Below are 25,641 nucleotides of genomic sequence, written 5' to 3'. Positions count from 1 at the left end.
GCCACGACTGAGGAGAACCGTGACGGACCACGATTCCTCGAACTCGGTTTTTCCAGATATTGTGTACATAATTCTATTCCAGACGGCTGACCAACTATTATAATATTTGAATGTTTTGTTACTCTTCATTATAATTTTGTGCCCACTAATTCAGGTTTTAATCGATTTTCATATCATCTTATCTTATGATAATTACGGAATATTGTGAATTATATTTTGTACTACTTTGTGGTTCTCTTCTATCTCCGGTATATATCAATTAAGTGTATCTTTCTAAATTTTACGTTTCATGTCAATATTTGATCTTTTCCTATCAACATATAATCTACCCTTGTAATTTCGGTTGAACGGATCGCGTGTATATTATCTTCTCCGTATGATTATGTCTCATATATATTCTCCTCCTCACAATATAAAAAATTTTAGAAGAGTCAAACTCTTTATTACCAAAAAAAAAAGATAAGATTTCAATATTATAATCGTGAATTTTCTCAATTCTTCGAATCTAAAATTTTATTTAAGGGAAATAGATGTTGACCCACCCGAATCAATCACATTGGCTCACTTTTATTTCGATAGATTTAAAAAAATTAAGTCGAATCGGATAAAAAGATAAGTTGTCTTCCAAAATATTTATTAGACCATTAGAAGGTTCTTAAATCGTAATGCTTGAGGGAGGGGGACTTATTATTCTTCGTCTAGGGACTGACTCACTCGTGAAGGCTAATGGGATGGGAATAGTCTGCAAGGCGGTTAAGAAAACAACTGAGGAGGGTCGAATCAGAGGCGAGGCGAGAATCAAACCACACAAGATCCCTAATGCTCGAGCGGGAGCTCCTTTCACTTCAAATTATTACTCGGTGTTGGCACTCGAACCGGTGCAGCTTATCAATCGAGCCTACATTACGAGTTTGTACTGTGAACTCGATAAAAGCATTATGGATATGCCGAGAACATGAAACTTCACACGCGAATAAAAAACCCGAGCGCAATACCTGGTCCTTATATATAACCAAGAGGAAATTTATCAAACACAGATGGGACGATTATAACAGTATCGATGAAAAGTAAACAAGAGTGCATTCACAGTTTCACCCATGGAATGAAAGTTTCATGTCATCAAGCATAATAAGCAGATATCAGCAAGAGCTTTCACCAAATCCCTATACCAAATTGATAGCAAGAAAACTCCTTTCACTTTCTTCAGTATATCGCAACTAGTTAGAACGAACGAGGTTTAAAATGCGGAGTGGACCGAAAATCTTCTTGGGCTCTAGGCACGATGATATATTATCCTTCAGTTCGACAATGTGGGCCTAGTTGCACCTACCTACCGACACGGCGAAGCAGCGTAATGTCGTGCGACAGCCTGGGCATCCACTGGTGCTGACGAGATTCTGGCCCGGGTCACCTGCACCAGTCTTTGGGGAAGAGTGTATTGATCAACCGAGGATACCCCCAGTGCCACCACTCTCTCTGCAAAACTGTGATCCTTCCTTAGGTTTGTTTGTCACAAACTCAAGCGTGCACCCGAACTTCTTATACTCATTCGCTAACCACTCCAACAAGGACATCTTCTCCCGGACCTCCAGCTCCGCTGAGGTGGCTGGATCACGAAACTTGTTCCGGTCAAGCTCCTGCTCGTTGTTCAGGTGTTTGACGACAACCTGACCTTGTCGAGGTGTTCTTCAAGGTGTAACTGTTGACATCAAGGTCTTCCCACACATTAGTAGCTCAATCGGGCCCACCTCAAGAACTTAGAGCATATCGTGCACTCCAAAAACGTATATCTGAAGTTATGGCTCCGGGCACGGACTGCCGATTCACCGGACTCTTGAAGTTCGAGGCAGTCCCATACTCATCCCCAAGCATCTTCGTGACACGGGATATCTGGTCCCGAGGAGGCAGGATGAGTGAGATCATGCTGGTCCCATTCCCTCGGGCAGCTTCGGGGGCCTCGATCAGCTTCTTGGTCTTCCATACTTGATGTTCCGATCATTCTTGTGGCCGTCCGACATTCTGCAGGATGGATTGATTGGATCTGCAAAAGAGAGAGCTGGAGATCTACTATTTAAGACCTCGCATGCAAATCAACTACAATATATACAATTAAAAAAGTTACCCTTTTTTTAAGAACTAATCACATCTAAACCATGAAACCTTCCATCTGTTTTGTTCTGTGACAAAGTATATAATCAGAATGATTATGGAGTTGTTTCGATTGCAATTATTTGAACAATCAGTAAAATGCATTCTCTCGTCCGGTAAGCTCAAATTTTCATTAGACTGATGGGAACTGTCTCTAATTTGCCATGTTCATATAACGCTACTTGTCCAAAACAAACTTTCTTGCTCCTTGCGCCTTAGCTATCCTCAACTCCTAAGTCGGATATCGGTATGAGATGGAGAGTGCTCCTGCTTGGAATTGGTATTCGGGATTTTCCATGTAACTAATTCATATATTCACGTGATCTTCTCATATGTAAATGGATTAATCGAATATTCTGTCTATCCTCCGATGTCGTTATTTATATCTATATTTTATATATTTAAATTTATATATATATATATATATCTATCTATCTATATTAAAATTAGGGAGGGGTAATTGGAATTACATTCTATTCCAAAAATACCACCATCAGAAGAATTTTCTAATTTAATAACCAAAATTGTAGGAAGTTAAAAGAGTATTTGGTAAACATATGTTTTTACTAACCATCAAAGAAATTTCCCACTTCTTCCATTATTTTTTCACCCTCTACCTCTCTCTTTTTCTCTCACCGTCCCCTCCCTCTTTTTCTCCCCCTCGTCGAGAGTTTATCTTATTTTTAATTTTTATCATTATTTAATATTATAATTAAGAAAACCTTTTTGGAAAAGCCTTTATAATTAAGGTAATGTTTATATATATTGAAAATTTTAAAACATAATTATTATTATTATTATATGATGATTAATAAAACAATAATTACGGGTCCATCTAGTCCAAAGGGCGATATAAACACCTTTCTTAGGATATCAAAATTCTACATTTTTTTCATGAGAATCAATCATTTTTTATTAATTCATTTAAGTGAAACAATTTTTAATTCACAATATATATATACACACACACTTTTATTGGATGAGAATATAATGTAATTTTTTCGGTTACAATGAAGATTCTTAAACTTAATACAATGAAATAAAAATCATAATAATAACTAATAAATAATAATAAAGGGATATGAAAAGACTCACTGAGTATCGAATTTAAAATCTATTTATTATGATATGAAAACGTATGGCATTGTGGTACACCCTCTTTTGATAAGTCATAAATCTATTTAATTTTTAATATTACTTATTGTTAAAATATCAAAAAATCTTTTCCATCCTATGGATGGGTTATCACCTAGTAAAAAATAATGAAATAAGCCCCGCGTAGTTTGGGTGGGGCCTAGTGTTAATTAATCTTCTTATCTTATATTAATCAATCTATGAACATCTCACCCAAAAAAAAAAAACACCACCAACCCAAGTACAGAATAAAACCCAACAAAACCCTAATAAGAAGGTTCTGTTTAGTGTCAGCTGAAAGACATCTCCTTCCGCAGACGCAAAAGGCCGAGCTCGAAGGATGCCGACGGCGGAGAATGCGGCGGCTCCGCTGCTGAACGTGGCGGAGATGCAAGGCAGGGGAAGGGCTCTTGTGGCTGCTCAGCCGCTCAGGGGTGGCCAAGTCGTCCTCAGAGACTCCCCAATCCTCCTCTACTCCGCCCTCCCCTTCACCGGCGGCCCCTCTTCTTCCTCCTCCACCACGATTCACCGCTACTGCGACCACTGCTTCAGAGCTCTGCAATCGGCGCCCGTGCTGTGTCCATCGTGCCGCCACCACGCGTTCTGCAGCCCGGCCTGTCTCGGGGTCGCCTCCGTCTCGTCGCACTCTCCCTGGGCCTGTCAGACCCTAGCTCGCCTGATCGACTGCTCATCGTTCCTCGGTCAGCCGCCGGAGCTCCAAGTCCAAGCTCGTTTTTTAGTGGCCTCTTACAATCTCTCCATCACCTCCCCCGAAGATTTCCAGGTCCTCCAATCTCTCCAGGGGCGGGACATTTGCTCCGATGACACCGCCTCGTCCGTCCAGCTCCTCCACCCGCTCATTGCCTCGGTCTGCCCCCCTCCTCCCACGCCTTTCCCGCACGGGTTCTCGCCTGAGCTTAGCGCTAATCTCCTCTCGAAGGACAAGCTCAACGCTTTTGGCCTAATGGAGCCCTTCGGTGCGGGCGGAGAGAGGTCCGTGCGGGCCTACGGGATTTACCCCAGGGCTTCGTTCTTCAATCACGACTGCCTCCCGAACGCCTGCAGGTTCGACTACGTGGACACGGTGCCCGATCATAACACGGACATTGTCGTTCGGATGATTCACGATGTGCCTCAGGGGAGAGAGATCTGTGTGAGCTACTTCCCCGTTAACCTCAACTACCCGAGTCGACAGAAGCGGCTAGCAGAGGACTACGGATTCAGATGCGAATGTGACCGGTGTAATGTCGAGGCCAATTGGTCTGATCACGAGGAAGATGTCGATGATGGGGTTGAAGAAATGGAAGATGAGGGTGGCGATGAAATGGAGGGCTCGTCCGATGCCGATATCGAGGCCGAGAAAGAGAACGACTTCCCGCACGAGTACTTCTTCGTGAGGTACGTGTGCAACAGGGAGAATTGCTTCGGGACATTGGCCCCTTTGCCGCCATCAGCGGACGGGGCTGCTTCGGAGATCATGGAGTGTAATGTGTGTGGTCAGCTCAAGCGTGCGAATGATGGTGAAGAGGAGGAAATGGGAGAGTGAGCTGAGCTGAGCCGAGCCCTCCCAATTCTTAATCTTGTAAGAAGCCAATAGAGTTGAGGCAGTTTTGCTCCCGCCAGTTTCTCTTTTCGAAAAGGATTGCAATTGGAGTTGAGCTTTCGATATTGAAAAGTCGGGATTGTTTTATCTTTGCTGATTTCGAGCAGTGGTGTGATTTATCATTTGAGATATGCTGATGAATGTTTGAAAATTGAATTTGGTCCCTCGGAGGATTTCTAAGAGATGTTTTTCTTGCCATATATGGAGCAGTTGTTAAAGGTTGCTGCTTTACATTCGTGGGAATCTGGACCATCGGATGTTTCCAAACCACACCACTCAATGGCAAATTTACTTGGTCATAAACGTGTTTTGTATATGGGCTTCTCTTGATCCGTGGGGAGTGCTACTCCCATTGAGACCTGTCCGAGCTGAACTCTCTCTCTCTACAAACCTTCACATTTGCTGGAAATGAATCTATCTTTGCATCTGGCCCTGTAACCCATTACCGACATTATGATGATCTACCGTAATGCATCGATGAACGTTTCAGTTCGATGGTATGATGAGAACAACATATTTTTTCAAATATAAACATAGGAAGTGCAGAACAAATTCAATGAGCAGAAACACTAGATTGTTGGGTCCCAGGCCCAAAGAAAAGGCCCAGCTCCTGCATTCTCAGCCAGCCCATGAAGCCTCGGGGCAGGGCCCACGGCCATTGCTCCTGTCCGGTTAAGCTGGGCCCTTTTTCTGTTACCGTTTCCGCCAAAAATCGCGCCCCTACCGTTACCGTTACTATTACGTCTTTATAGTTTTTACCACTTCTTTTTTTTTTTTTTGGGGGGGGGGGGACAATGAAAAGAATAGATGCACGGCGCATCAGAGCCGGGTGGTCAGGCGATCCATATTGAGGGGTCCAATGAGCACCCGCCACGTCAACATGGCTAGCTTAGCTCAGACAGACATGGGGATGGGACTGGACTGGACTGTGACTGCAATGGAGATATTTTCTGCCTTTCAATTCAGCAATGGCAAATGTAATCAATGCCTTGCCTGCTCTGCTCCGCTCCGCTCCTCTGTTGTTACGTTTCCGTACAAGGCAATGAAATCCCGCTTCTGCCCCGTCTAGGTGAGGAGGAGGAGGAGGAGGGGGAGAGACATTACTATATTAGCAAGAACAACCAGAGAGAGAGCAGACACTACATGAACCCAAGGAAACAGGGCATTGGTGGTACGAGGTGAGTACGAGGTCATTGTTTGAGAGATGGGTATGTACGAGCGTATCAGGACGGAGGAGGAGGGTGGGGCCGGTGATAGGTGGAGTGCCGGTGGTGATGGAGTTGGGAATGGCCATGACGTCGAGATGGGCACTGCCAAGGCTCCGACCCCGAGATCGCCCACCTCAGGCGTCGCCGGCCGGAGCTCCGAGTGGAGCTGCTCGACGCCGGACCAGCGGCAGCGGAACGCCCGGCGTCTTGTTTCCCTCGACGTCTTCCGGGGTCTCTCTGTTGCGGTAACGTTTTCTCCTTCCAAAAGCAGCTCTTGTCGACCTCGTTTTATTTTTCTTTCACGTAAAAGCAGTGGCTTTAGCATCGAAGCGTGCCCTGCTACCAGTTAATCTCTCCATTTATCGTCATTTTCATTCCGTTGATGCTTTTATCTTGCACATTCGATGTGATATGCTGGAAGTTCCATCAATCCCGGCTGATGCAGGCGCCAGAAATTTCCTTTCTTTTCCAATCTTTGAGAGTCTTTTGAAGTATGCACGCTAAGAACGGCGTGTCAATCAGATATAATTTGGTTTCATGCATGGTAAAGAGGTTCTCTGGTTGTTCACACATAGGCAACTAATAAGTTAGCTGTCTCGCAATGTTTATGGAAGCAGAGAGCTCAGTAGCGCTTCACGGACACTACGTGATATATTGCTCGCCATCATGGCACCATTGGCATTAGCAGTTCCATTTTTATTCCGGGAGCATATTCTTAATCGTGAGCTGTTGAAATTTTCTTAGTCATTATCGGTGAAAGTCATATGCATTGAACAAGTATCATTGTGCTTGTTCATTTAAATATGCACACATCCTTTCTGCAGCTTATGATCCTTGTGGATGATGCTGGTGGCATCTTTCCGGCTATCAACCATTCGCCGTGGAATGGTGTGACCCTTGCAGATTTCGTCATGCCATTTTTCCTATTTATTGTCGGGGTATCCCTAGGACTTGCATACAAGGTAATCGATCCCATGGGAAGCTTACTTTGTCGACTTCAATCACTTTTTTCGTCTTCCGTGAAATCTGATCAGATTGTTTTCGCTTGTAGAATTTGGAAAGCAGAGCTCCAGCTACTAGAAAAGCATTGTTTCGGGCACTTAAGCTGTTTCTTTTAGGTCTTTTTCTTCAAGGTACTTTATTGTACATTTTGCATTTTTAGGAGCTGGACCACCCCCTAGGAGGGAGTTCCTCGATAGTTACTGAATATGTAATAAAGCTCACCAGTGATCTCTTCTGCATAGGTGGTTATTTCCACTCTCTCGGTAATCTAACATTTGGAGTTGATGTCAGGCGAATTAGAATAATGGGAATACTACAGGTATATATTAACTTGAAAATTGCTTGCTTCTCCACAACAATTGTCTATTTCCGTCAACGTAAACATCTTCAATTCTTACTGATGAGCGGATTTGAGATTATTTTTTTGTCCGGAATGTATTCACCACAACATGGCCGTTAAAATTCTTTTCAGAGAATTGCAATAGCTTATCTAGTTGCAGCACTGTGTGAGATTTGGCCTAAGAGAGATGAGATGGTGAAGTCCAAATCATCCGAACTGAGGAAATATTGGTTTCAGTGGTATGTTACATTAGTATAATGTGGTTCAATTGTATTTGATACTAAAACTTCATCCACACTGTATTAAATTGATGGTCTCTTCACCTTGCTCAGGGCTGTGGCTGCTGTCCTTTCTGTCATATATGTTTCATTACTGTATGGCTTAGCTGTTAATGATTGGGAGTATCAACTTCCACTTGAAACCTCCTCTCCTCCGCAGATATTTTCAGTAAGTTCCTATCCATCACGAATTTACTGCAAAATTTTCTGTACTATATCGAAGAATCTATTGCATAAAAAAATTTGGAACACAAAGAAACTAAAGGAATCGTACTTTTTGTGTTTGTGGAGGTGAAATGTGGCATTCGGGGTGACACTGGACCGGCTTGTAATGCTGTTGGGATGATTGATCGGAAGCTATTGGGTTTTCAGCATTTGTATAGACGACCGATATATGCTCGAATGAAGGTCCCTCCTCATCTGGTCTTTCACTATTTATTTCCTAAATTAATGTTTCTGATATTTTTTTACCTCAAATATTTCCCCTCCTGACAGGAATGCAGTGTAAATTCCCCTGATTACGGTCCATTGCCTCCGAATGCTCCTACATGGTGTCAAGCCCCTTTCGATCCTGAAGGACTTCTAAGGTTAGATTTATAGATTTATAGTTCTCAGTCGTTCTTCATCTTTTTATTCGGTCATAATGAAACCTTATGTCACAAAAACAAGCTTTCATTGGTCAAATAGAACCTGTTCTTGAATGTTCATCGAAAAACATCGTCCTCTCTTCTTGTAGCTCAGTGATGGCAGTGGTTACTTGCTTTGTTGGTCTTCACTTTGGACACGTAATCGTCCATGTTAAGGTGAGATAAATTATCTTATGTTCTGCAATTGTACTGTACTTCTAGTAAAAAGCTCTTATGCACCAATCTTAATCTTTTATTTTGCTGCAACAATCAGGATCACAGGGATCGAGTTTCCCACTGGGGGGTGGCGTCTTCTTGTCTTGTAGCTGTCGGCCTTGCTATGGACTTCTTCGGTGTTGTCCTGTTCCTCTTAACCTGCAGTTCCAATAACAGTGTAATAATTCTTATGATTGAACTTCATCTGTTTGCTCATTTTCAGGGATGCCCGTGAACAAAGCTCTTTACACGTTCAGTTACATGTGTGTAACTGCTGGCGCTGCTGGAATACTCTTCACGACAATTTACCTGATGGTCGGCTATCTTGTTATATTATTAAACCCCAGTAATACATTTTATTTTACATTCATGGATAAATCTTAATTCTATATTCCTGGACAACTGATTTTTAACAGGTTGATGTGATCGGAGTCAGGCGCGCCACCACGATACTAGAGTGGATGGGGAAGCATGCTTTGACAATCTATGTCCTTGCAGCCTCTAATCTCTTACCGATAATCCTTCAAGGATTCTATTGGGATAATCCTCGGAACAACGTTGTATGTTTTAATTGACCTTCCCTGTTTTCCCCTTTCCCTCCATTTCGAGGTATATTTGAATCATTGAAATACTCATTCCTAAGTCGATGATCCTGATGACTCACGCAGTTCTCTTGTATGGCAGTTGAGTCTGATTGGAGTTGGAATCGGTTGAAGGATTAGACGAACAGCTCAGTTATAGTGTATGCCATCGGATATTGTTCCTTCAGATATTTTACAGAGCTACTAACCGATTGCAGCAGCTCATGAAGGCTTAAATTGTGGCTGCACTTATACAAAGGCACCATCGTGCTTTGTTCTTCTAATGCTGGACGATTGGCAAAACTATTGAGCAAGTAATATTTAAATTAAAAATCTTTATTCGAGAACAACTTTGTTCGGATAAAAAAAAGGGGTCAAGTATTTTGCTCTTTTATGGTGGAAAATCTGGTTGATTGTCTGCATCAATGTGGAATGTGAGTTGTTTCTTTACTAGGTTGGTCATGAATTCAACCAAAAGGCAAACCATCATCATTGGAAAGATAACTGCAAGGAGATGAAAAATAAAGAAAATAGAAAAATCTGCGGCAATCTGCTTTGATTCACATAATATTCGATAGTGGAAGGTCTGGGGTAGAAGACTAATTTGTGCCTGTGGCTGGTAGAAGTGAAGTACAGAATAAACGGTCTGCACGATTGTTAGTATGAAGAGGAAGATGGCGGCATATGAGGACAGGGTGGCCCTTGCGTTCCTGAAGTAGGTGTGATTGATGTTGGCCCACCTAAGGTTAAAGGGATTCCAGCAGTAGATGCTGACCTTCTTGTGAACCACGTTGAAGATGCGATCAGGATTGAGCATGATGATGTCCTTTGACAGGGAGTTGAACAGCTTAGCCACTGCCTTGTCACTCCCGATTTCATTCTGTATGATGCCCCAGGACAGGAGCGGGGCAACGTCCCTCATTGTCTATGATGTCGTCCATGAAGAATATATATGAGGTAACCTGATGCAGATGAGACTCAATATTTGGAATTTCAGAAGCGAATAATTAGTTGGAGCTAGTGTTTCTCACAGAGGTTCTCCTAATCTAACCATATCGAGCTATCGGCTATGGTTGTGAGGTAAACATGGATTAGGGTAAGTAGCTGATTCACCCAGATCTATGTTATTTATTGAAAAAGTAGTACAATGATTATATAAGAATGAGAGATTATCACCTCATTCCCTGCCCTGACATGGAACTGCTCAAACGCAATGAAGTTGAGAAACACGGACTCGGTTGTATCATTTACAACTATGACGGGGAGGCTCAGAACACCTTCAATGAACCAGATGTCCTTCAAGCTCCAGGTCTTGCTCTTCTCGAGCCTGATACCTGCATCCTTGAGCTCTGTAGCCGAGGGGAGTATCTTGGCCCCATCCTCTCATGCTAGTGCCACCTGTGGCTTGCTCAGGCGGGTCCTCCTGCTCAGGCCCTTGCCAAGGAGGCTCCTCCTGAGGACGTCCAGAATGTGCAGGCACTTGCCTATCTTCATGAAGAGAGGTATGCTGGGACAGCAGAACTCGAGGATAAGCCTGTTGACGTACTCTGTCCTGCACGAAGGAAAACAGGCTCGAAACTTTTCCTGAAATTTCAAACTCGAAATGGATTCAACCTAACTCTTCTATCTCTTCAGTTTCATTAGGACACAGTCGCTGCGGGGTTCATCATGAGAAATGTTTTGTGTTCTCTTAACACATTAAAAGCAAGAACAGAGAAAGCTACCGACTGGCCTAACCTCTAAGAGATCAGTTTCAGTTTCGACAGCAAGGAGCTTGTCCAGCACCAACAATGGCAGTTGATTCTCGAGCATTTGCATGTCCCTATGTAAGGCATAATATAGAGCTTCCCGTGGTCACTAAAGATTGGGTCATTTGGAGCATAATCATCGACTTTTTGCATCCCGGTACGTAGGATCTCTAGCATGAAACACCTATCGAGAATCATAAGCTGCAGGAATGCATTCGAGTCATCATGCCACTTGTGATCAAGCGGGTCATAACAGGCCATTAGATCGAGCAGCACCTCGCGTACAGCCGTGATGAAATGCTTGAACGGCTTCTTCGACCTATGGACGAACTGGAGGAGGGCGCAGACCTTGTGCTACTCCATGGGCTTCAGGTGTTCCTCGTCATGGTGTAAGGGCTGAAAGAGATGGCATGAGGGCAGTAAGCTTTTAGTTTCTATTCGTGACACGGGCTGGCAATTTGTATATGGACCGCATCTTCCAGTTCCATGTTTCTGCTTCACTCGGCTGGTATGAGACCGCAATGCAGAACCGCGTTCCTGTTTTTGTACCTTTTACTATCGGAGGATAAGTAAAAATGGAGGTTCTTGAATAATCCCTTTCCTTGGTCTGAATATATATATATGTGTGTGTGTGTGTATGTGTATATATATATATATGCAATGCAATCACATGTTTTTGCCAGTAGAAACAGAGCTACTCTCTTTGCTGAATTCGCACTGACAACTCTTTTTCTTGCAATGTGAAAACTCACTTTAAATTCACTCATAGAAATATCCCCTCAATCATCAAACTCCTCTCAGAAAGGATTTACCGCAATTTTCAAGTCGAACCGAGCTTCCATGAGCGAATGACGAATTTAGGTACGAGTATGATTGAAAAATGGATCGAGAACATATATAGACTTGATTAGAACAAAAAAGTGCAAACGTGGTTCCTTGTCATATTGCTGTGCTGGGAAAGCACACGCAATAGCTAGATATATATAGAATCCCTAAACAAATTAAAGAAATTAGAAGAAGCTAGCTAGCTATGGATACAAGCAAAGTACAAAATCAGTATCTGCCCTTCAAGTCTTTGACAACATCGATCGTACGGGATCAGAGTGACAGTTCCGGGCATGCAGGAGCAGCTCCTATCTAGGAGGGGCGGGAGTTTCTTCTTCTTTGTTACTAATATGTATCTCAAAAGACCTAGATGAAATAAAGTAATCGTAATAACATGAAAATAGATAAATAAGCTAAGTTTATAATGTGAAAGGATGGTATATTAAGATTGAGTTACGCAATTTCATTTTCTAACATTTTTTTTGAAACAGTAAGTAGTTTGTGACATAATCATTGAAAAGCTGTGGAGTCGAGAATAATTTATATATAGCTCAGACATGGCGGTGGTTTACTTGCTTTGTTGGTCTTCACTTTGGAGTTGGACACATAATTGTCCATATTAAGGTGACATAATTGTCCATATTAATCGTCCAAGCACTTTTCTTCAGCACCTTAACATGGATAATTATCGATACTACGACAGCGTTCAAGAGGTCAACTCCAGAAGAAAAGCACTTGGGTGATCTCAGCCTTGACAAGATGGATGGGTGCAGGTCATTGCACTTGATCAGTAAGTCCTTGAAATTCCTTGTCAATCGAGTTATTGCTTTTGATAAAGTTGCTTTGGTGAAGCAGTGTAAGAGCCGGAGCCGAGGACACGTGGCGAAACCTGTGAAGAAGGTGGAGTTCATGGTATAAGACCCGCAAACTCCTCAGACTCAACCTGTGAGGGTAGAAGATGTTCATATGGGAATGTCTGAGGGGATGCAATATTATTTATGGAACAGTTCATGAACAAGAGACGGGTAGAGAAAACATTTGAGATTGCGAGATTACTTCGGGCTTGCGGAGTTGGTGGTCTCGGGCAATGCTGAAGTCAAGAATATGACTTGTAGAGGAGTCATCTTTGAAGGGTGCACAAAAGAAAAGTTGTGGAAGCCCGACACCTCGAAGCAGTCCAAGGGTGGCTTGGATTGGAGCGGTACTCATGCAAGGTGAGGTGGAGCATGGTAGGGGCTATGATAGAGCAGTCAAGTGGAAGCTGATCATGCTTGGCTGAATGAGAGTCAAGGTGGAGATTTGTTGGAGATGTCTCGCATTAAACTTGAAAGACCTGAAGAATCAAAAATCCGATAGGAGGTGATGAGATTGGTCGAAAAGAGGAATGGACAATATCTTTCTTATTTTCTAGGAATTTCGCTGTATCTTTTGAATATTTGAGTAGTGCAATATTCCCAGGAGATATTATGGATATTTCTAGGATACTTTAGATTATTTAAAATGGAAAATATCTATATATCTGAAAGGAAAAATTACTCTAGAGGGATTTAGGATATCTTTGAGATATGGGGGTCTTGTATTTATATATAGAGAGTGAGTCTTATACTCAAAGATACTACGGTGAGTGATGGGTGAGATTTTACGAGAATTTTCTCGAGAATGTTTTCTTTGTAACTCTGGAGTTTTAGAGTGAGAAAGGTGAGAGAATTGAGAGGTTGGGAAAGACTATTCTCGATGAGTTTTGGGTTGGTCAGGGGGCATAGAAAACACGAGTGATAACTCAGTTGTAATTTTCGATTTTTCGATCTAGTGGATACTTTCGCTCAGTCTCGCTTTGAGGATTTTACCTCGTATATTTGGTGTCGTTATTTGTTGATTTCTCATAATTCTAATCATGTTTGGACGTCTTCGGAACAACAAGCTTTTTGTCATGTATCAACTGACAGGACCTGAATCTTAATCCAATCAAAAGGCAAACGACCACCCTCAGGAAAATAATTGCAAAAAAGAAGAAATACAAAGAACATAGAAGAATGTACACGGATCTGCTTCAACTCAATACACAATAGTCGAAAGTCTTTGGTAGAAGACTAATTCTGGTAGAAATCGAGTATGGAGTAGATGGTCTGAACGATAGTCAGCGCAAAGAGGAAGATGGCAGCGACTAAGGACAGGATGGCCCATGGATTCCTGAAGTAGGTGTGGATGAGGTTGGCCCTCCACATGTTCCAGGGCTTCTTACAGTAGTCGCTGACCTTCTTGTGAACCATGTCGAGGCTGCTCTCAGGGTCGAGTGTGACGTCCTTTGACAGGGAGTTGAATAGCTTAGCTACTGCCTTGTCGCTCCCGATCGCATTCTGTATGATGCCCCTGGAGTGGAGCAGGGCAACGTCCCTCTCGTTGTCTATGATGTTGTCCATGAAGAATATGTACGAGGTAACCTGATGCAGACAAAACACAAAATTTAGAATCCCAGTAGCGAATGATTTGGAGCTAGAAAACAACAGTTCTAATCTAATCATATCGGGCCATTGGTTATGGTTGGGAAATAAACATGGATTTGGGTGAATAGTCGGTTCACCCCAGCTGTATGTTCTCTAACGGAAACGTAGAATAATAGTTATATAAGAATAAGATCATCACCTCGTTCCCAGCCCCAACATGGAAGCGCTCAAAGGCAATGAGGTTGAGGAACATGGACTCGGTCGTGTCATCCACAACTACGACAGGGAGACTCAATACCCCTCCACTGAACGAGATGTCCTTCAAGCTCGCGCTCTTGCTCTTCTTGAACGAGATACCTGCCTCATCGAGCTCTGTGGCTGACCGGATTATCTCGTCCCCACCCTTTCGTGCCATATCCGACTTGCGTCGGCGGGTCTTCTTGCTCGGGCCCTCGTGAAGGAGGCTCTTCCTGAAGACGTCCAGAACGTGCAGGCACTTGCCCATCTTCATGATTGGCATGCCAGGACAGTAGAACTTGAGTATAAGCTTGTTGATGAACTCTTTGTCCTGCACCGAAGCAAAACAATCTCAAATCCTTCCCTGAAATTCCAAACTCAAGCTTCCATCTCATCGATTTAGACAGGACACAGTTGCTGCGGAGTTCATCATGAGAACTGTTTTGTGTTCTCTTAACACATCAAAAACAAGAACAGAGAAAGGTACGGACTGGCCTAACCTTTAAGAGATCAGTTTCACTTTCAACGGCAAGAAGCTTGTCCAAGACCAGCATCGGCAGTTGATTCTCGAGCATCAGCATGTCCCTTTGTATGTAAGGCATAATATAGACCTTCCCGTGGTTACTAAATATCGGGTCGTTCGGGGCATAATCATTGACAGTCTGGGTCCCGGTACATAGGATTTCCAGCATGAAACACCCATCGAGAATCATAAGCTGCAGGAAGGCGTCTGTGTCATCATGCCACTTCTGATCAAGCGGGTAGTAACAGGCCATTAGATCGTGCAGCACCTCAGATACAGCCCCAACAAAGAGCTCGAATGGCTTCTTCGACCTCTTGAGGAAGTGGAGGGTTGCACGGACCTTGTGCTCCTCCATGGGCTTCAGGTGCTCCTTGTCATGGTGGTAAGGGCCGAATGAGACAGCCTGAGGCCAGTAAGCTTTCCGGTTTATATCCGTGACACAGGCAGGAACTTTGTATATTGACCGCTTCTTCCAGTATTCTCCTTCTGCATCCGCAGTAGGCATGCCACGGAGAGCTTGTTTGACTTCGACTATCCAGTCCGCTTCCGCTGCCATGGCCTGATCTCGTGCTTCTCTGTGCTTCTCCAACAGGGTATGAGATGGCAACGCGGAATCGTCCCATTTAAGTACTGCTTATCGGATCGGAGGTAAAGTAGAGAGAGAGGTTTTGCATATCCCTTTACTCGGTCTCAAGGTATGCAATCACCCATTTTTGCAAGTTGAACAAAAGGAAGGATACTCTTTTTCCTCAATAAGTACCGACAACTCTTTTTTCTTGCAATGTGAAACCTCACTTTAAATTCACTCAAAGAAATATTCCCTCATCAAACTCCTCCCGAAAGGATTTATCGCAAAATTTGAATTGAACCTATTTTCAATGAACTAACCATAAATTTAGGTTTGAGTGATCAAAAAATGGATTGAGAACGTAATATGATTATAAAACAATAAAGTGCAATGTCGTTCCTCATAATGCAGGGAAAGCACGCACTAGATGTAAAATCCCAGAACAAAAGAAAAAGAAGCTTGCTAGGGATACAAGCACATAAATCAGTATCTGCCCTTCGAGTCATTCACAACATCATACGGGACCAAAGTGACAGTTTTGGGGCAGTTAAGCTGTTTCTTTTAGATCATTTTTCTTCAAGTTACCTTATTATATACATTTGGCACTCCTAGGAGCTGGAGCAGCTCCTAGGAGAGAGTTTGTTCGTAGTTACTGAATATGTAATAAAGCTCATTGCGCAATGATCTCTTATGCATAGGTGCTCACCTCCACCCTCTTCGTTATCTAACATTTTTGAGTAAGTAGATGTTGCGTGAATCAGAACAATCAGAATACAACAGGCATGCATTAACTTGATGGTTGCTTGCTTATCCTCTACAATTATCTTTGTCCGGCGACGTAAAGATCTTCATTTCTTACTGACATATGCTGCCTCAACGAATTTGTTGCATGACGAATTTGGGACGCTGAGAAACTAGAGAATCATAATTGTGTTTTTAAAGGTGAAATGTGGTGTTCGGGTTGACGCACTGGACCAGCTTGTAATGCCATTGGGATGATTGACTGAAAGCTATTGGGTAATCACCGTTTGTATAAACGACCAACATATGCTCCTTTCGATCCTGAAGGACTTCTAAGGTTAGATTAGTAGTTACTCGCAGTTTTTATCATCTTTTTATCCGGTCATTATGAAACCTTATGTGACAAAAAAAATAAGATTCCATTTGTCAAATAAAATTTATTCTCGAATGTTCATAAAAGATATTGTGCTTTCTTCTTGTAGATCAGTAATGGCGGTGGTTACCTGCTTTGTTGATCTTCGCTTATGTTCCGCAATTGTGCCGTTATTCTAGTCAGGAAGCCGTTCTTCACAATTTAATCTCGCGTTTTGCTGCCACAATCAACCAGGATCAAAAGGATCGAGTTTCCCTTTCCACTGGGAGTGGGTGTCTTCTTGTCTCTGCACTTCTTCGGTGTTGTTCTGTTCCTCTTATTCTGCAGTTCGGACAGCAATAACAGCAAAGCTCTTCGTGATAATTTGCCTGATGGTCGGCTATCTTCTCATATATATTAACCCCCAGCAATACGTTTTATTTTTATGTTTCTGGATAAATCTTGATTCTACATTCCTGGAAAATGATTTTCAACAGGTTGATATGATTGGAGTCAGGCGCACCACCACGATACTAGAGTGGCTGGGGGAGCATGCCTTGACAATGTACGTCCTTGCAGCCTCTAATCTCTTGTCGATGATCTTCAAGGATTCTACTGTGATGGTTTTCGATTTCAGTCACCACCGCCCACTCCAGGTCGCTAGCGGCCTCGCCTGAAATCCCCCTCTCTCTTCTTCATTTCGAATAGTGAGGTAGAGAGGGGAAATCAGAGTGGTGGGGGCTCCATCGTTGGCCCTCACCACCCCGACGAAGTCGCCGGCGACCGTCAAAGCTCTGGTGATCTCCCTTCTCTCTTCAAAATTGAGAAGAGAGAGAGAAGAGGGGGGAAATCGGAGAGGTGGGGGGCCATCATCGGGCCCCACTGCCCCCAACGAGGTTGCATGTGACACTCCGATCTCCCTTTGCATCTCTCGATTGTTCCCTTTTCTTTTTTTCTTTTTTTTTTTTCTTTCAACTCTTTTATTTTCAGAAATTGTTCAAAATAATTTAATATTGAAAGGTTGAGGCACAAGTGAAAAGAAAAGAAAATAACGGCTGGCATGTGAATAATCACCAATTAATTTTGACTTAATCACTAAAGCACTTACTAGAATAAATAAATGCTATTAAAATTTCAACACCTAAATGAAGTGCTGAAATTTTAATTCCAAACAAACACAACCTTAGTACGATGACCCTGATGGCTCATGTGTACGGCAGTTGAGTCTGATTCGAGTTGGAATGGGTTGAAGGAGCAAACGACCTCCTCGAGTTGAGCAGACGACCTCCTCAGTTATTGCCTGTGCTATCGGATTGCATCTCATCAGAGATTCAACGGAGCTACTAACCGATTGCAGCGGCTCGTGAAGCCTTGAATTGTGGCTGCACTGCATTTATTCTAATGCTTGGTTCTTCTAATGCTGAACGATTGGCTAAACTATGAGAAGTGATATTTGAATTGAGAATCTCTATTTGAGAACAAAGATGTTCAGATAGAGAAGTCAAGTTTTTCACTCCTTTCTGATGGAAAATCTGGTATTCGAGGTAGTCTGCATCCATGTGGAAGTGAGTTGCCTCTTTATTAGGTTGGTCATGTATCAACTGACACGACCTGAATCTCAATCCAATCAAAAGGCAAACGAACATCATCGGGAAAATAATTGCAAAAAGAAGAAAAAAATAAAGAAAACAGAAAAATCTTTGCCGAGTTGCTTCAACTAACAAAATACAATTGTCAATGGTATTGCGGAGAAGACTAATTCTGCCTTTGGTTGATAGAACTGAAGTATAGAGTAGACGGTCCGAACGATTGTTAGCATGAAGAGGACGGCGGCGGCATATGAGGACAGGATGGCCTATGGGTTCCTGAATTAGGTGGGGTTGATGTAGGCCCTCCACACGTTCCAGGGCTTATTGCCGCAGTCAATGACCTTCTTTTCAACCACATCAAGGCTGCTTTCAGGATCGAGCGTGAGGTCCTTTGCCAGGGAGTTGAACTGCTCAGCCACTGCCCTGTCACTCCCGATTGCGCTGCTGTATATGATGCCCCTGAAGTGGAGCAGGGCAACGTACCTCTCGCTGTCTTTAATTATGTCGTCCATGAATAATACATACGAGGTAACCTGATACAGATGAGACACAGAATTAAGAATGTCAGTAGCGAACGAGTCGGAGCTAGAAACAAAACAGTTCTCCTAATCTTATCATATTGGGCTATCGGCTGTGATTGTGATATTAACATGGATTTGGGTGATATTTAAGAATAAGATGGTTACCTCATTCCCAGCCCCAACAAGGAAGCGCTCAAATGCAATGAGGTTGAGAAAGATGGATTCAGTCGTATCATCCATGACTATAACAGGGAGCCTCAGTACCCCTTCACAAACGGGATGTCCTTCAAGCTCGCGGTCTTGCTCTTCTTGAACGAGATATCTGCCTCAATGAGCTCTGCGGCTGACCGGATTATCTCGTCCCAACCCTTTCGTGCCACACCAACTTGCTTCGGAGGGTCTCCTTTCTTGGGCCTTCGTGAAGGAGGATCTTCCTGAAGAGGTCCAGAACGTGCAGGCACTTGCCCATCTTCATGATTGGCATGCCAGGACAGCAGAACTTGAGTACAAGCTTGTCAACGAACTCTTTGTCCTGCACCGAAGCAAAACAATCTCAAATCCTTACCTAAAATTCCAAATTCGAAAAAGGATTCCACCTGAAGCTTCCATCTGTTCAGTTTAGACAGGACACAGTTGCTGCGGAGTTCATCATGAGAACTGTTTTGTGTTCTCCAACGCATTAAAAACAAGAAAAGAGAGGTACCGACTGGCCTAACCTTTGAGAGATCAGTTTCACTTTCAACGGCAAGGAGGTTGTCCAGCACCAACATCGGTAGTTAATTCTCGAGCATCATCATGTTCCATTGTATGTAAGGCATAATTATAGACCTTCCCGTGGTTACTAAATATCGGGTCGTTCCGGGCATAATCATTGACAGTGTGGGTCCCAGAACGTAGTATTTCCAGCATGAAACACCCATCGAGAATCATAAGCTGCAGGAAGGCGTCTTTGTCATCATGCCACTTCTGATCAAGCGGGCCGTAACAGAACATTAGATCATGCAGCACCTCTCGTACAGCACCGACAAAGAGCTCGAACGGCTGCTTCGACCTCTTGATGAAGTGGTGGAGGGCGCGGACCTTGTGCTCCTCCATGAGCTTCAGGTGGTCCTTGTAATGGTGGTAAGGGCCAAAAGAGACGCCATGCGGCCAGTAAGCTTTCAGGTTTATATCCGTGTGATGGGCCAGCACTTTGTATATTGGCCGCTTCTTCCAGCATTCTGCTTCTCAATCTGCACCAGGCATGCTCCTGAGATCCTCCTCATTGAATTTGACTATCCAGTTTCCTTCTGCTGCCATTGCCTCTCGAGCTTCTCTGTGCGTCCAGGCTTGGTGAGTTCTAAGGATATTAAAAAAATCTTTTGAAAATTTTGCTCAGCAAAGAGGAAAAAAAAAAGAAAGATCACTAGCGAGAAAAAGAGTTTAGTGCAATGACTAACAGCCTCACCTGTTAACCTAGAGATTCTTGATTCGATTATCATCAATGGGACTACCCGTGCCCCTTTATTTAAATTTCCTTTTCATTTTTTTGTATTAAGCCACGAGCTTAACCGAAAAAAAGATCACTAGCAAATAAGAGATGAGTAAGAAACCCAACAGCCACGACTGATTTTGATCCCTTTAATGGTTGCCCAGATTTTATTCCCGAGAGATTAAGCAAGGTAGAGCTTCAGTGCAGGACAACAAAAAGAGGAATTGCGAAAGAGGTCACCTTGGCAGATACCATGAGAGTGCTTATAAAAGCCAAAAGAGCTCCCGTTAATGAGACTATAATATGAAAAGCAAGGTTCTTCATGATTTCACATCAAAAGAGGCCACTCAATTCCATCAAACGCTTTTTCCATGTCCACCTTGGCCGACAAAATGCTTCTACCCAGTTTGCTGACTTACGAAAACGCATCATCTGAGTTTGGCCGTACTCCGAGCTCCATTGCCAACGGCACCGCTCCAGAGTTGACGGAGATGGCTTCCTTCTTTGGCGGCAAGGATCTCTTTTTGTTGTAGTTTTTAGTGTGCTAGCTGAGCCCTTTAGCGTAGGATACCGCTCATGGCTCCTTTATTTTGCTCTATTGTAGATTTTTTTTCTTTGAGAAATCTGCTTTAGATTACTGAGACTAGGGGTGATCGTACCCTATTTTTTTCACGATACCCGGACCCTACTCTTTAAGGGACTGATTCCAAGATTTTTGAACCGGACCCTACCCTGTTGAATCTTGGAACTGGAACCTACCCGGAACCTATTTTATACCACAGGTTCCAGATGTCCTTTGGAACCTGTAAATTTTTTTATATCGCTAAATAAAAACTAAAAATATCTCACCCATAATCAGTAATCACCGCAAATTATTTGAATCAACAACGTGTGACCCCCCTACGGAATTGTTTTTCGATATTTAAAGAAGATAAAACCATAATCAATACCTATTTTCCACAAACCAGCTCAGGAACATTCAAGGAATCAATTGCAGAAAAAGCTACCTGTCATCGTACTTCTCATTACAAATTCGAGCAATTAACTGCATTATTTACCGGCAAAGGACCAAGATCATGAAGTCCAGCAAGATCGAGACAAATTTGAGATCCCAATACCTCAAATTAAATCAGAAGCGGGATTAAGGCACAAGCAAGGACCGAGACAAGAGTGGAGGTAAGGGGGCAGTAGAAACCCAACGAGATTTGGTTCCATCACCGTTAGAGGGGACAATTAATCGGAAATCAACCAAGCAAGAGGAAGTCGACAAAATTAGGAAACCCTAGAAATGAAAACTCTCACCTCTTTCATTTCAGCTGGGCAATGCGGAGCGGATGCCGTAAGAGGTTGCGGTTGCAGAGATCGGATGTCAACAATAATGAGAAGAGGGATGGCGAAGAGCGGAAGAGAGGGAAAGGGAGGCAGGCAGCCGCGAAAGCAATGAGGGCGGGATGAGCTTCGCACCCGCCAAACAACGTACCAGGACGTGAACCGAGGCGAGAAGAACGATAACGGAGGGGAGCTGGAGTGGAGAGTACTCAGAGTAGGAGACGAGAGGCGACCGACGGAAACGAGAGGAGGTAGAGTCGGAGGCGAGAGGCGATTTAGGATTCTTCCTATCCTGTGTCTTCAATCTTCCCGACTCTGTTAAGACTAACAGAGAATGAGACTAATTTTACCTTTTCTTTTCTTTTTTTCTTTTTTTTTAGTAATTACCATTCGGTTCCAGATACTGGTTCCGATTTCGGTTCTGAATACCCTGTAGGTTGGAACCGGAATCGAAACCGAATTTCACCGGTTCCTTATTTTGATACCCAGACCTACCCTATTTTCAATACAAGTTACTTGGATCCTATCCTGCCGGATAGGTTCCAACCGATTTTAGGTACACTCGGTATACGTGCACACCCCTAATTGAGACTAGGAGGATTTAAGGGATCGAGAGCTCCCTCCTTGTCTTTATGGGGTATCTTTGTAGTCGGCAGTAGGTCGAGATTGAGACATTAGGGGCCCACTGCTTTAAGCTTTTAGCCTAGGCATTCATTGCCTTTATTTTCTTTACAATACAGTTTGCCTTGGAGAGGAGTGGCCGGAGGGAATTGGCATGCAGGAAGGGATGAGGCTTTTGCTAGAAGCTGACCGAGATTTCCTTTTTATCCTTTTCCTAATCATGTGCGCTACACGACACATGTCTTTTTCTATTAATTTTGACAGAAAAAATAAAGTAGGGGTGCATTTTCCATGGGGGGAGGCAAATATTTCCAAACATATATAGTTTAGAGGGTAAAAGTGCCCCGGCCTCTTAGTTTCGGGGAGGAAAAAAGGTAAATTTCCTAAAAAATATTCCCTGATCATAAGCTTCTCTAGGAAGGATTTACCGCAAGATTCAAATTGAACCGAACTTCCATGAGCGAACAGAATGATAAATTTAGACATGAGTGACCAGGAAATGGATCGAGAAGACAGATTCGGTTAGAACAAAAAAGTGTGTTCCAGGATTTTGACGAAGGAAGAAAGACAATTTCCAATTTTTAGATTTCTCGGACAATTGAGAATTTCTTTTCCCTCCACATAAAATTCTTGTGGGTTGTTTAGGTATTCCTCTAGATTGAGGACTTCATGCGGAGAAAGGATATATAAAATATATATGAATAGTTCGTGAGTTTAAAAGAAAGAACGAAATTAGAATTCCATTCATTAAGAGAAGAACACATCACCGGTACATATAAATAGAAATGAAATCCAAATCGAAGAGTCTTCGAGAGTGACCTACACCTAACGGAATGGCTATGCCGATGTAGTTTAGGCCTGAGGATCTCCGACTTGGGCGCTCAAACCGTCGAGGAAGGAATGATCCACAAGTACGAGGAAAAAAGGTAAATTTGACATAAATAGGAAGGATCTCCGACTTGGTACCGCGTTGAGACTTCGAGACGAATGGCCGTGACATCGAACTCTAACCTCCTAGATGATTCGAACCCAGATGGACTGATGTCGTTGAAGACGTTCAAGACGAACTTGCCACCACGGGCTCGATTGCTCGAGTCATTGAGGACAAAGATCTTGCCGCCACGAACAAGCGTTGGCTTGAACCATTGAGGGCGAGGCCCTAGCCACCACGAGCCGAGGGTTACCTACATTGCCGCTACTCCTATGATAAGGGCTGCGAGGGGCTGAAGATAAAAGGTACAGAGCAATATTGGGTGTTTAATTGAGCGTGTCAAATCTGTGAAGCCTCCTCTATTTAAAGGCAAAGTTTGAGCATAATTTGGACGCAACAAGAAGATAGGAATGTTTATAGTGGGGGAGACCATGGGTAAGTAACTTCCATCCACTAAGTGAATTAGCAAGATAATAGGAGATAAGGCTTTTCGAGGCTTGATTAATTTGCTCACCCGGATATATGTTCTTTATTGAAAAATCAGAATAGTAGTTATGTAAGATCATCACCTCATTCCCAGCTGCAACTTGGAAGCGCTCAAAGGCAATGGGGTTGAGAAACATGGACTCAATCATGTCATCCACAAGTACGAAGGGTAGCCTCAATACTCCTCCACTGAACGAGATGTCCCTCAAGCTCTTACTCTCGCTCCTCTAGAACTTGATGCCTGCCTCGATGAGGTCTGTAGCTGACCGGACTATCTCATACCCATCTTGTGCCATATACGACTTTCGATTGCTGGTCTTATGGCTTGGACCCTTATGCACAAGCCTCTTCCAGAAGACATCCAGCACGTGCAGGCATTCGCCCATCTTCACGATCGTTGTGAGGGGACAGCAAAACTCGAGTATAAGCTTGTTGATAACTTCTTCATCCTGCACCGAGGCAAAAAGAGACTCGAATCCTTTCCTGAAATTCCAGTCTCGAAAAGGATTCCACCACCTAAAGCTTGCATCTCTTCGGTTTTTAGTCAGGACACAGTTGCTGCAGAGCTCTCCGCGTAAATTGCTTTGTGTTCTCTAGGAAAAACATTAAAAACAAGAACAAAGAAAAAGGTACCAACAGGCCAAACCTCCAAGACATCAGTTTTTCTCTCAACGGCAACCAGCTTTTCCAGCACCAATATCGGCAGTTGATTCTCGAGCTTCAGCATGTCCTTTTTTATGTAAGCACAATTTTGATATTTCCTTGCTTACTAAAGATTGGGTCATCCGAGGCATAATCATTCTTGACTTTGTCAGTCCCTGTACGTACGATCTCCAGTATGAAACACCCATCTAGGATCATAATCTGCAGGAATGCGTCCTTGTCATTCTGCCCCTTCTGATCAAGCAGGTGGTAACAAGCCATTAGATTGGGCAGCACCTCGCATACAGTGGCTCCAGCCCTGGCAGCATGGTCAGACGGCTCATTCGACCTCTTGATGAAATGGCGGAGGTCACGGGCCTTGTGCTCCTCCATGGGCTTCAGGTGTTCCTTGCCATGGTGGTAAGGGCCGAAAGAGACAACCGCAGGCCAGTAAGCTTTCAGGTTTATATTCATGACATTGCCCGGCAGTTTGTATATGGCCCGCTTGAAGCATGCTTCTGCATCTGCAGTAGTATTGATGACTTAGATTATCCAGGCTTCTGCTTCCATTAGCTTCTCTTCGCTTCTCAAACACTGCTTCTGCATCAGCACTTGCCTCTGTAGCTTCTCTGTGCTTCTCGGTTCTCAAACAAGGTATGAGGCCGCAATGCGGAATAGTCCCATTCTATACCCTTTTCTTGGTCCAAACTCTCTTTCCTCAATTTGTAGGGACAAATCTTTTTCTTCCATTCGCTCAAAGAAATATTCCCTTATCAATCATAAAACTCCTCTAGGAATAGGAAGTATTTACCACAATTCGAATGGAACCGAGCTTCAGTGAGCGAACGATAAATATACACATGACATGACTGAGCTTGTAATTTTCATTGGGCATTTTGTATCTTTTCTAAATATGAAAAGTTGCTCATTTTGAACCCCATTAAGTAATACATTTTATTTTAGATTATTTTTTCTGGATAAATCTTCATTCCAATTTCCCGGGAAACCAATTTTCCACAGGTTAATGCAATCGGGGTCAGGCGCACCACCACGATACTAAAGCGGATGGGGAAGCAAGCCTTGACAATCTACGTCCCCGTAGTCTAATCTCTTGCCAATAATCCTCCAAGGATTCTACTGTAATGATCCTCGGAACAACTTTGTACTGTTTTTATTTGACCCTCCTTGTTTTTCCCTCTTCCTCTTTGTCGAGGTATATCTGAATCAATGAAATAAGCATTCCTAGTACAATGATCCTGACGGCTCACGTAGTTCTCTTGCACGGCAGTTGAGTCTAATTGGGGTCAGAATGGGTTGAAGGAGCAGATGGATTTATCTATTGTGTATGCCATCGAATTGTGTTTCATCGGGAGATTCGACAGAGCTACTAACCGATTGCAGCAGCTCGGGAAGGCTTAAATTGTGGCTGCATTTATTCACTGAAAACACCATTGTGCTTTGTTCTATTAATGCTCGA

At 43.2% G+C, this 25,641-nt stretch overlaps 4 protein-coding genes and 2 pseudogenes across 5 annotated transcripts; 2 read left to right on the top strand and 4 right to left on the bottom strand.

Annotated features, from left to right (window-relative positions):
• Positions 1-3,543: 3,543 nt before the first annotated feature.
• LOC116212367 (histone-lysine N-methyltransferase ASHR2) lies at positions 3,544-5,085 on the top strand. The gene has a single exon (XM_031546933.1). It carries the CDS (start codon positions 3,623-3,625, stop codon positions 4,826-4,828), a length of 1,206 nt encoding a protein of 401 aa, XP_031402793.1. The 5' UTR covers positions 3,544-3,622; the 3' UTR covers positions 4,829-5,085.
• Positions 5,086-5,751: 666 nt separating this feature from the next.
• Positions 5,752-9,540, top strand: LOC116212035 (heparan-alpha-glucosaminide N-acetyltransferase-like). Of its 2 annotated transcripts, none has more exons than XM_031546612.1 (13): positions 5,752-6,338; positions 6,918-7,055; positions 7,145-7,226; positions 7,338-7,414; positions 7,568-7,674; positions 7,768-7,882; positions 8,005-8,121; positions 8,209-8,300; positions 8,450-8,516; positions 8,614-8,692; positions 8,779-8,870; positions 8,972-9,164; positions 9,240-9,540. In XM_031546612.1, the coding sequence occupies exons 1-12, from the start codon at positions 6,090-6,092 to the stop codon at positions 9,128-9,130; spliced, it is 1,374 nt and encodes a 457-aa protein (XP_031402472.1). In that variant the 5' UTR covers positions 5,752-6,089; the 3' UTR covers positions 9,131-9,164; positions 9,240-9,540. The 2 variants fall into 2 exon arrangements, with proteins under 2 accessions (XP_031402472.1, XP_031402471.1); XM_031546611.1 differs by having other exon boundaries at positions 5,763-6,338; positions 8,972-9,115.
• Positions 9,541-10,415: 875 nt separating this feature from the next.
• LOC116212288 lies at positions 10,416-11,359 on the bottom strand (annotated as a pseudogene).
• A 2,255-nt stretch (positions 11,360-13,614) lies between these two features.
• On the bottom strand, positions 13,615-15,605 carry LOC116212036 (UPF0481 protein At3g47200-like). Its single transcript, XM_031546613.1, has 3 exons — positions 14,891-15,605; positions 14,353-14,721; positions 13,615-14,150 (listed from the first exon to the last, which is right to left on the bottom strand). The coding sequence occupies exons 1-3, from the start codon at positions 15,467-15,469 to the stop codon at positions 13,800-13,802; spliced, it is 1,299 nt and encodes a 432-aa protein (XP_031402473.1). The 5' UTR covers positions 15,470-15,605; the 3' UTR covers positions 13,615-13,799.
• A 2,407-nt stretch (positions 15,606-18,012) lies between these two features.
• Positions 18,013-20,730, bottom strand: LOC116210448 (annotated as a pseudogene).
• Positions 20,731-23,749: 3,019 nt separating this feature from the next.
• LOC116212287 lies at positions 23,750-25,596 on the bottom strand. Its single transcript, XM_031546848.1, has 4 exons — positions 25,557-25,596; positions 24,351-24,688; positions 24,169-24,252; positions 23,750-24,115 (listed from the first exon to the last, which is right to left on the bottom strand). Exons 1-4 carry the CDS (start codon positions 25,594-25,596, stop codon positions 23,750-23,752), a joined length of 828 nt encoding a protein of 275 aa, XP_031402708.1.
• Positions 25,597-25,641: the final 45 nt, after the last annotated feature.

The sequence above is a fragment of the Punica granatum genome, chromosome 6 (genome assembly GCF_007655135.1).
Source record: "Punica granatum isolate Tunisia-2019 chromosome 6, ASM765513v2, whole genome shotgun sequence".
Classification (NCBI taxonomy): Eukaryota; Viridiplantae; Streptophyta; class Magnoliopsida; order Myrtales; family Lythraceae; genus Punica; species Punica granatum.
Note: the sequence above shows the minus strand (reverse complement) of the source record. Positions and strands in the feature narration are given on the sequence as shown.